This window comes from Aquarana catesbeiana, linkage group LG07 (assembly GCF_042186555.1).
Source record: "Aquarana catesbeiana isolate 2022-GZ linkage group LG07, ASM4218655v1, whole genome shotgun sequence".
Taxonomy (NCBI): Eukaryota; Metazoa; Chordata; class Amphibia; order Anura; family Ranidae; genus Aquarana; species Aquarana catesbeiana.
In genome coordinates this window covers 276,659,478-276,669,409 of record NC_133330.1, presented here as the reverse complement: position 1 = coordinate 276,669,409, position 9,932 = coordinate 276,659,478, and the positions used below count along the sequence as shown (strand labels likewise).

Sequence of the window (9,932 nt, the reverse complement as noted above, 5' to 3'; positions counted from 1 at the left end):
TCATATAATCTAATTATATTATTCAAGGTGCACGCCATCTAATCAAGTTCATTGTTCAACAAGTGCATGCAAAATTGACCTGTTTTCTGCCTTTGGAAAGTAGAATTCATATAGCCTATCAAAGAATTCCAAGCAAAGCAACCTTGATGTCAGGCTGAGCATAGTGAAAGTAACTTCTAAGAGCATTCCAGAGCACAGGAACCGCACCAGATGCCCATCGTCTTGGCTCCGCTCCAACTAACAACTTGTAGGAGTGCTCTTGACATAAGGAGTGTTACACTTTCCGTGCTTTTATTCTTCTGTAGTAGAGGAATTAATAGATAAAATGTGTTTTATAACCTCTCAGAGAGAACACTGAACGCTGTCATATGACCACATAGGTCGATCTACTTTCAAGAGCACACTATCACTGTTAAAAGAAAAAAAAAAAAAAAAAAAAACCACCACCATATAATTTTTGTGCCATTGTACCAAAAGCACTCAGAAGGGATTAATGGTGTGGTCCACCTTGTGCAAAAACATAATAAATGAATCAACAATAAAAGAAAAATGTGCATTTATTAAATTTTTGCATTAAAGCCTGCAGAAAATTGCAACCACGATTAGTACATCATGCGTGTAATACACTGGCTCATACATCCTAGCCCTAGATCCATATAGTAGTACTGACTTTCTGTTATGGGGCTGGAGGAAGTAAAGAAATTACAAGTGTGGTCCCTTGACCGTAATGGCAGATGGAACTTGTAGTCTTTCCATTGCCAGATCCTTGTGAATGGATATTAGGGCAGCACAGGTGCTAAAAATCACCCCTTGATAGAGGTAAGTGTGGGGGGAAACTAACCAGAACTCATGTCTCTGCTTGTTTCCATAAAAACTGTCTAATGCCGCGTACACACGATAGGAATTTTGGCCCGCAAAAGACCGATGAGAGTTTTTCGTCGGAAAATGCGACTGTGTGTATGCTCCATCGGATTTTTGCCGGACGAATTCCAGCCAGCAAAAGATTGAGAGCATTTTCTAAATTTTTCGGTCAGGAAAAGTTCCTATACGAAAATGCGATCGTCTGTGGCAATTCCGATGCGCAAAATCCCTACGCATGCTCGGAAACAATTCGACGCATGCTCGGAAACATTGAACTTCATTTTCTCAGCTCGTCGTAGTGTTGTACGTAACCACGTTCTTGGTGGTCGTAATTTCAGTGAACTTTTGCTTGACCGTGTGTATGCAAGGCAAACTTGAGCGGAATCCCGTCGGAAAAGCCGTCATATCTTTTTCCGATGAGAAATCCGCTCATGTGTACGCGGCATTAGGGAGGATTTCCCTCACTTTGGAGAGAAAACCTCTCACTACCTGTTGTGTCTCCAGGACAAGAAATTAGAAGAAATTTCTACAATAGCCAAAAAAAATTAAATTGTCAGGAATTCTACTATTTTATACTCTATCCATAAATGGTTTGACTTTAGATCACTTTAATTTTTAGTTTTGCAATGTGTTGTAGAACACGCTATACATATTGTACAAAAAGCATGACATATCTATAAGCTTTATAAATTATACCCAACTGCAAAGTTTAGTTTTCATAACATATAACAGCAGTATGATCAATGTAGAAACATTAGGCCAAGAACACTATGGACTGACATTGACTTTGTTCAAGCAGAAGGAATGAATGATGTTCTCTATGGAACCTTGGATCCCAAATATCTGAAGCAGACTCTTGAAGGCTGGTGCAGCATCTTCCAGGACTGCAGTTTTATCAACAGAAATTGCTTCTTCTGGCAATTTGGGTAGTAAATCCAAAATGGGTATGACTGCTCCTCTGTCATTTATGGTGATTTCCCAAACAAGAATCATCTCACACTTAGGAAGTTTCGGGTTCACCAGTACCATATAATTTGCAGAGGACCCATATGGAAGTCCAACAGCAGCAGGGTAACGTTCCTTGAAATGGGAAAAAGTTTTTGTGCGGAATTCACACCATTCTGCATATCTTGAGAGTGTTCGGAAGAAGCCCTGTAGATTCATAGTTGCCTCTGTTCTTTCCACCAGCTTGATTAAATTTGGATCGCCCTTACAATCCATGTGGACATTGACTTGAGTGACATCACACGACCATCGTTCCTCACTCTGATACTCTGTTGTTTTAAATGTCATCTCAAATGGTAGAAACTGGCACCGGCCCACCAACTTATGGTTGCAAAAAACATTTTCATTTTTTTTCTCTGTTATCTTGAAGTACTGTAAAATCTCGATCCCTGTGGTTTTTATGAAGAACTTCATTTCCATTTCCCCATGGGCAAGCTGTGTATTTACATTCTTTGTAACTGTTGCAATACATTCTCTGCTGTCTTCCTGAAATGTCCCAAAACAATTCTTCACACTAGCTGTGGATAAGGCAGCAATGTTTTTCTCATTTTCCTTGTATTCCTCTTTAAGTGCCGCAATCTCCTGCTTCAGAGATGAAATAGCATCTTCACACCGCTCCATGACTTTTGACATCCTTACTGAGGCAATGCTAACCCCCCTCAGCAGCGGTAGCTTCAAACGTTGTGCACCTCTATTATTTTAGATGACTGCTTCACAGTTCCTGAGAAGAAACAATAAAGAAGTTCAACGTTACTGATAATGACACATTACAAGTCTGCCAACCCACAGCTATTTTACTGAGGGAACACATTTTTTTACTGACAACCTTAACGTGTTACTAAACCCACAACAGTAAAATCACTGTATATGCAGTAAAGGCTGTCCCCAATCCATCTGCTGATAGAACAGAGCCCTAGGAGGCACTCTGCACATGCTCAGTTTGGTGTGTATTGCTAGAGAGTTTATTTTTTTGGGGAGGATGCATGCAATCAACACAGGGCCAATCAGACAGAGGGTCAGGGGTCATGCAGCCTTATAGGACAGTCAGAGGAGAATGAAAACTCTTCCTACAAGCTTTAACCAGACACTGATAGAAATCACAAAACTGCTATATACTGCTGATGAGAAAAGCTACTTAGCAATTTATATTTACTGAAATAATTGCATTTCCATGTTGTGTGTACTGTGGGAGACCAGATATAGTGAATGCAGGGTCCTGGGTTTAGGAACACTTTAAAGTTGGCAGAAACGCCTATTAGAGACTAAGACGATCAATATTCAAACAATATTAGCAACACCAGCTGTTTAGGAGGTAAATATATTTTTATTGTACATAAAAAAAGAAACTATTAGAGCAATAGAGGTAGATCCTCTTGTTCATCTTACATGTAACATTGTACAATTTATAGAACAGAGCTAGAAAAAAAAACAACTGAACAATAGAGGCACGCACCCCCGGTTTAAAGAGCAAGAACTCCAGAGTTAGGAAGGCCATAGGCCTAAGGGCAGTCTTCTATACTGCAGACAGCAATGCTGACATCAGTACCAGAGTACTGGACTATGAGACTGGGCCAGCGTATGACGCACCCCCCAGGGGGGAGTGTCCCTAACAGCATGGGCTCACAGAAAGTGGGTTGATTGACACTGGCCATTATTTAGCCCAGAGGTGGCCACAGGGGGTGGGCAGTGCTGGAAAGAGCATACATAGTTCAGGTGATGATTTTACCTGACGGCCATTCTGTTTTCAAAGTAATTGTAAACTCTTTTTTTTTTTTTTTTTTTTTTTATAACAAACATGTTATACTTACCTGCTCTGTGTAATGGTTTTGCACAGAGCAGCCCCAATCCTCTTCTCTTGGGGTCCCCCAAGGGCGCTTCTGACTCCTCCTGCCTTCAGTGTGTCCCCATAGCAAGCCACAAAGTATAGTATAGAGTGCCCCTATAGCAAGGTACAAAAAAAAAAAAAAAAAAAAAAAAATCTGCCTTTAGAATCACTCACTTCCTTCTCCTGCCCAGGACTACATGTCCCACAAGACATTGCCCCTCACACATTCACAACTTCTCAGCCACTTACTGACATGTATGGACGGTGTACTGAGTTGCACAGTTTTTTTCTAAAATGTAAACAAATAGTGCATTCTGTATGCAGGCCAACTAATCAATTATGAAAATAGTTGACAACTATTATGTTGATTTCAGCCCTAAGTAAAAGAAAAATCCCAAATTTTGAGTTGTACCCAGAAACGTAATTAAGGGGAAATCTTCCAACAGGGACACTAGTTCTGGTGACCTGGGGGTCCCCAAGGTATTCCCTTAACCCCTTAAGGACCATCCTACGCAGATAAACTGCGGCAGAGAGCGGCCCTCCTGCACAAAATCCCTTACCTGTACGTGATTTAGTGCATGGTGTCTGGTGCGTGCGCATGCACCGGTGACCCGCTCTCGCCGTGATTGGACACAGCGGGAGCCAATCCGCGGGTCCAGCAGACGTGATGTCTGCTGGGACCTGCCGATTGTTCTGAGGACAGGCAGAATGGCGGTCTGCCTATGTAAACAAGACAGGACACCATTCTGCCAGAGGGGAAGATGGAGATCTTGTGTTCCTACTAAGCAGAAACACAGATCACCGTGTTCTCCCAGTCAAAGCACCCCCCCCCCACACACACAGTTAGCAAGCATCCCCTAGGGGCAGACTTAACCCTTTGATTGCCCCTGATGTTAACCCCTTCCCTGCCAGTGTCATTAGTACAGTGTCAGTGCATTTTTTTTTAGCACTGATCATGCATTAGTGTTACTGGTCCCCAAAAAGTGTCAAAACTGACAGATAGGTGTCCGATTTGTCCGCCGCAATGTCAAAGTCCCGAAAAATAAATAAATCACTTCTATTACTAGTAAAAAATAAATAAATAAAAATTTCTAGAGGTGCACCGAAAATTATTGGCCGAAAACTGTGTTTTTTCATTCGGCTGAAAGAAAAAAAAACAGCCGTTACCGAAAGGGGGCGGGGTACACCCCGGGTGACGCCCATTGCGGGAGTGTCACCCGGGCATGCCCAGTCCTCCAATCCCTCCTCACCATAATCTCCATGTGTCACGGAGCTGAATTGCCTGGACCGTAGTAACAATGTTACTTCTGTAATAGGCGGCACACTGATCCAATGGCGGGACATTAAATCAGTGTGAGGTGATCACAGGAGGCGGGACACTATTACTACGGCCCAGGCAATTCAAATCCACCTCCGTGACACATGGTTGAGGGATCATGGTAAGATCATGGTGAGGAGGGAGTGGAGGACTGGTGATGCTGCTGGGCACAGGCAGGCTGCATATGGACAGGCACTGGTGAGGCTCCTGGGCACAGGCAGGCTGCATATGGACGGGCACTGGTGAGGCTGCATTGATCTCTTGTATTATGTCTGCAGTCTCTTACCATCTCCTGTACTACGTCTGCAATCTCTGACCATCTCCTGTATCATGTCTGCTAGAGTTGCACCTAATGGAAATTTTGCTAATACTAATACTAAGAGACTGCAGACATGATACAAGAGATGGTCAGAGACTGCATTTTTCTTGACCTTTCTTGCACTATAGGTGCCAATATCGGCCAACAATAAATTCATATAAATTTTAATTGATGCTGTTAATTAAAAAGTTGAATATAATACAACTACCGTATATGTAAAAATAGAAATATTTTTTAAAAACTGTCATTTTTGGTATCGGTTTCCGGTCTAGTGCATCCTTCATTTTCGGCACCAAAATTTCCATTCAGTGCACCCCTAAAAATTTCATATATAAATATCCCATAGTTTGTAGACGCTATAACTTTTGTCCAAACCAATCAATAAACACTTATTGGGATTTTTTTTTACCAAAAACATGTAGCAGAATACATTTTGGCCAAAAATTTTTTATTGGCTATGTTTTGTAGCAGAAAGTAAAAATGATTGTTTTTTTCAAAATTGTCGCTCTTTTTTTTTTGTTTATAGCGCAAAAAATAAAAACCACAGAGGTGATCAAATGCCCCAAAAAGAAAGCTCTATTTGTGGATAGAAAAGGACAACAATTTTGTTTGTGTACAGTGTCGCACAACTGCGCAAATTTCAGTTAAAGTAACGCAGTGCCGTAGCACAAAAAATAGCCTGGGGGGGGGGGAACCTTCTGGGGCTGAAGTGGTTAATTTGCAGAGATTTCCTCTCACTTCCTGTTTGGCTATGGGACAGGAAGTGAAGAGAAATCTCTGCACTAGGACAGAGATGACAAAAAATAAATAAAAAGCTGACAGAGGTTATAGCTAGGGCTGTTACTGATTAAAATTTTCGTGTTCGATTTTTTTTTTTTAATCGATTATAACGCACATACAGATCCAACTACTTTTAGCTGATCTCCTTGCATTGCAACTCTGCATTAGTCAGTGGTAAATAGAGGTCGACCGATATATCGGCCGATATTTGGCTTTTTTTACTTAATCGGCATCGGCCGATTGTGCTGATAAAAAAGCCGATTATAACTTCAGCGGGACTTGCAAATGACTTCTGTAATAGAAGTTAATGCAAGTTGTCTGAAGGTTTCTTCTCTCCTCCTCTGGGCAGCCTGCCAAGTCAAGTGATAAGAAGATACATTGTATCTCTTTCAGGTTCTTTTATCAATAGACTGAACTCGTGTGTAGAAGTTCTCAGTTTAACCATTTAAAGACTAAATCTTTTTTGACATTTGTTGCTTACAAGTAAAAATTCTGTATTTTCTGCTAGAAAATCACTTAGAACCCCCAAACATTATATATATATATATTTTTTTAGCAGAGACCCTAGGGAATAAAATAGCGGTTGTTGCAATATTTTATGTCACACGGTATTTGCGCAGCGGTCTTTCAAACGCAATTTTTAAAAATAAAATACACTAATTAAAAATAAAAAAAAAAAAAAAAGCAGTAAAGTTAGCCCATTTTTTTTCGTCCAAAAGTTTTGGTTACCTGTTTTTGTGTATTTAATATTTAAGATATAGTTTTTTTTTTTTTAAATCTAAATTATACATACAAGTGAACTGATTGGAGGTTTGTTTTGTTCAATAAATGTTTAAATGTAAAAAAATTTCTGTATCACTTATTACTTAAGGTTGCTTTCACACTGGAGTGGGCAGGCGTTGATGGTAAAACGCTGTTAGTTTTAGCGGCGCTTTACCGTCATTTTAGCAGCGCTATTCGGCTGCTAGCGGGGCGCTTATAACCCAGCTAGCGGCCGAGGAAGGGGTTAAATGCGCCCCTGAAGTGCTGCTGCCGAAACGCTTTGCAGCCGTTTCGGCAGCAGTGCGCATTCATTTCAATGGGCAGGAGTGGTGGAGGAGCGGTAAACACCGCTCCAAAGACATCCTGCCAGCGCATCGCCTCAGTGTGAAAGCACTCGGGATATCACACTGAGACTGTAGGGAAGCCGTTTTACAGGCACTTTACAGGCGCTATTTTTAGCCCAAAAGCGCCTAAAAAAACGCCCCAGTGTGAAAGGGGTCTAACTGGTAGATTTTATGAGATGAAGGGGGGAAAAGAAAAAAAAAAAAAAAAAAAAATCGGCCTAATATATCGGCCCAAAAAAATCGGCATCACATATCGGCCATCGGCCTCCGCGATTTCTAAATATCGGCATCGGCCAGAGAAAAACCCATATCGGTCGACCTCTAGTGGTAAATGTGGTATACACTTTATACAATCACCCGACACTAGTTAGTTTCCACAATCCATGACTTAACTTCACAGTTCACACAAATACGTTTTAAATTCAAACTGTAGCACTGACGTAAGTAATTTTTTTTTTCCACAGTAGCGTGACAATTTCTCCACCTCCGGTCTAACTAATCACTCTCACCTTATGGCATGGACCCCTGTGCAAACAGGTGGTCATGCAAGCGGGTATCAAAAGGGTTAACACGGACCATAAACTTCTCTCACGTCTCCTTAGATCTCAGCAAGGACGCCAGGTCATGGGCAGAAAGAAAAGATCTAATTGCTCACCGTTTAAGTATAAGATTTCATTTTTGTGTTCAAACACAAACTACTCACATAAAGATGATAAAAACACAGCATATAAAGCCGACAATCGTGTTAGTTCCGTAGGGCAGCAGCGGGTGACGTCATGCGTAGCTCCTCCCCATACGCGTTACGTTCAATCAGAACTTCGACGTCACCGGGCTCCTCCCCCCTTCCTCAAGTGCCTGTCTGCTAACGAAGGGAAGGGGGGAGGAGTCTGGTGACATCGATGTCCGTGACATCACCGGATCTCCGACGGAACTCCCTGAAGACCCGGAAGCCAGCGGAGAGGTGAGTACCGATCAAAAGAATTTTGATCAATCTAAAAAAAATTAATCGAGGAATTAATCTTTAATTTCCCCAGCCCTAGTTATAACCCTCCTTTACTCTATCCGAAATGAAAAAAAAAAAAAAAAGTTTTGTCTATAGTTCTACTTTACTGCACCCTTTACCTGAATTGAAGGGCACTTCTCCCTGCAATCATGTGGTGTTTTTTTTTTTGCATTGCTCCGCCCACACAGCTGAGTCATCCATTCACAGGGATCTGTGACTGAGAAGACTACAAGTCCCATCATCCATTGCAGCAGAGGGACCCCGATCACACTGACATGTCCTCCACACTACAGCTGCCCATACACTAACAGACTTTTGTAGGAATGTTTCTACAACAAATTCTCGGTGTACATTCCCTGACGATCAATGTCGTTTGAGTGTACATAAAAACAACACATTTGCTGTGAACATTCCATCTCAGTCTGAATGGATTTTCTTAAAGGAAGACTCCATGTCAGAGACAGCGCTCCATATACACTAACAATTGGTAGGGGGGACTCATCATGTCACAACCAATCACAGTGGTCTGGTCACACAATTGCTGATCTCCCTCCCCCCTCCAAAAAAAACAACACTTTCCTATAGGGACACCGGAATGGGCAGGGAGGGGTAATGTGGGTGCATTATATTACATTTGGGAAAAGGTGGACTGTACCTTTAATTAGAAAGCAAGGGAGAGGAATATATAGAGAGAGAGGACGGACAGAGGAGTGGGCGGGGACATTACAGAGAGAAGATCACCGGACACCGGACACCGAACACCCCGCTCCACAGGAGAACCTCCCCCTCCCCCCCCCGTACACACCACTCACCCGGCTGTAGGCGGAGCTCCGCTCAGCGCCGCTCTTCAGTCCCAGACAGATTCAAATACGGCGCCAAGAGAAGGGGCGGGCCGAGTGTGACCAGAGCTCGGATTGGCCGTGGAGGAGAGGAGGGAGGAGCCGCTCTAACAGTGATGGGTGAGGGGAGGTCCGTGTTCCCGGTCACGTGGTAACTCAGTGTAATGAGTTCTGTTCTCTTTCTGAGACTGAGCTCCGTGGACGGGATGGGGGGAGGGCTTGTGATGTCATAGGGGGAAAGACAGTGACGTCATGGGAGGGGGGCTACTTCGGCTTTCACACTGAAGCGCTGTTCAGGCGTTTTAGTGCTAAAATTAGCATTAGTAAAGTGCCTAAAAACTGCCTCCCCAGTGTGAGAGCCCGAGTGCTTTGACACTGCAGCGGTGCGCTTGCGGGACAGAAAAAAAGTCCTGCAAGCAGCATCTTTGGGTCAGTGTTTACACCACTCCCAAAACGCCCTGCCCATTGAAGCGCCGCAACATGGGCAGTTTTCTTCGGCCGCTAGCAGGTGTTAAAAAAGCCGCGCTAGCGGCCAAAAATTGCCGCTAAAACGAGTGGCGCTTTACCGCTAACGGACCCGCCGCCTTAATGTGAAAACAGCCTAAAAAGCACATAAAAAACACCCCTCTCCATTGAAATGAATGGGAACCGCTTCAAAAGTGCCGCAAAATGGCTCTTTTTTTTTTTTTAAGGCTGCTTTCACACTGGGGCGGCGGATCTGTTAGCAGTAAGGGTTAAAACCAACCTGTGTTGCGGCACTTCCGAATCAATTTTCAGGTGCACTGCCCATTCATTTCAATGGGTGGTGTAGGAGCGCTGCATTCTTACACAGCCCTAAAAATGCTTCTTGCAGGACTTTTTTTCCCCATCCCGCAA

General features: G+C 42.9%; 1 protein-coding gene across 1 annotated transcript; it reads right to left on the bottom strand.

Moving 5' to 3' along the window:
• Positions 1–539: 539 nt before the first annotated feature.
• On the bottom strand, positions 540–9,162 carry LOC141102556 (centromere protein P-like). Its single transcript, XM_073591474.1, has 2 exons — positions 9,030–9,162; positions 540–2,587 (listed from the first exon to the last, which is right to left on the bottom strand). The coding sequence occupies exon 2, from the start codon at positions 2,497–2,499 to the stop codon at positions 1,630–1,632; it is 870 nt and encodes a 289-aa protein (XP_073447575.1). The 5' UTR covers positions 2,500–2,587; positions 9,030–9,162; the 3' UTR covers positions 540–1,629.
• Between the last annotated feature and the right edge of the window lie 770 nt (positions 9,163–9,932).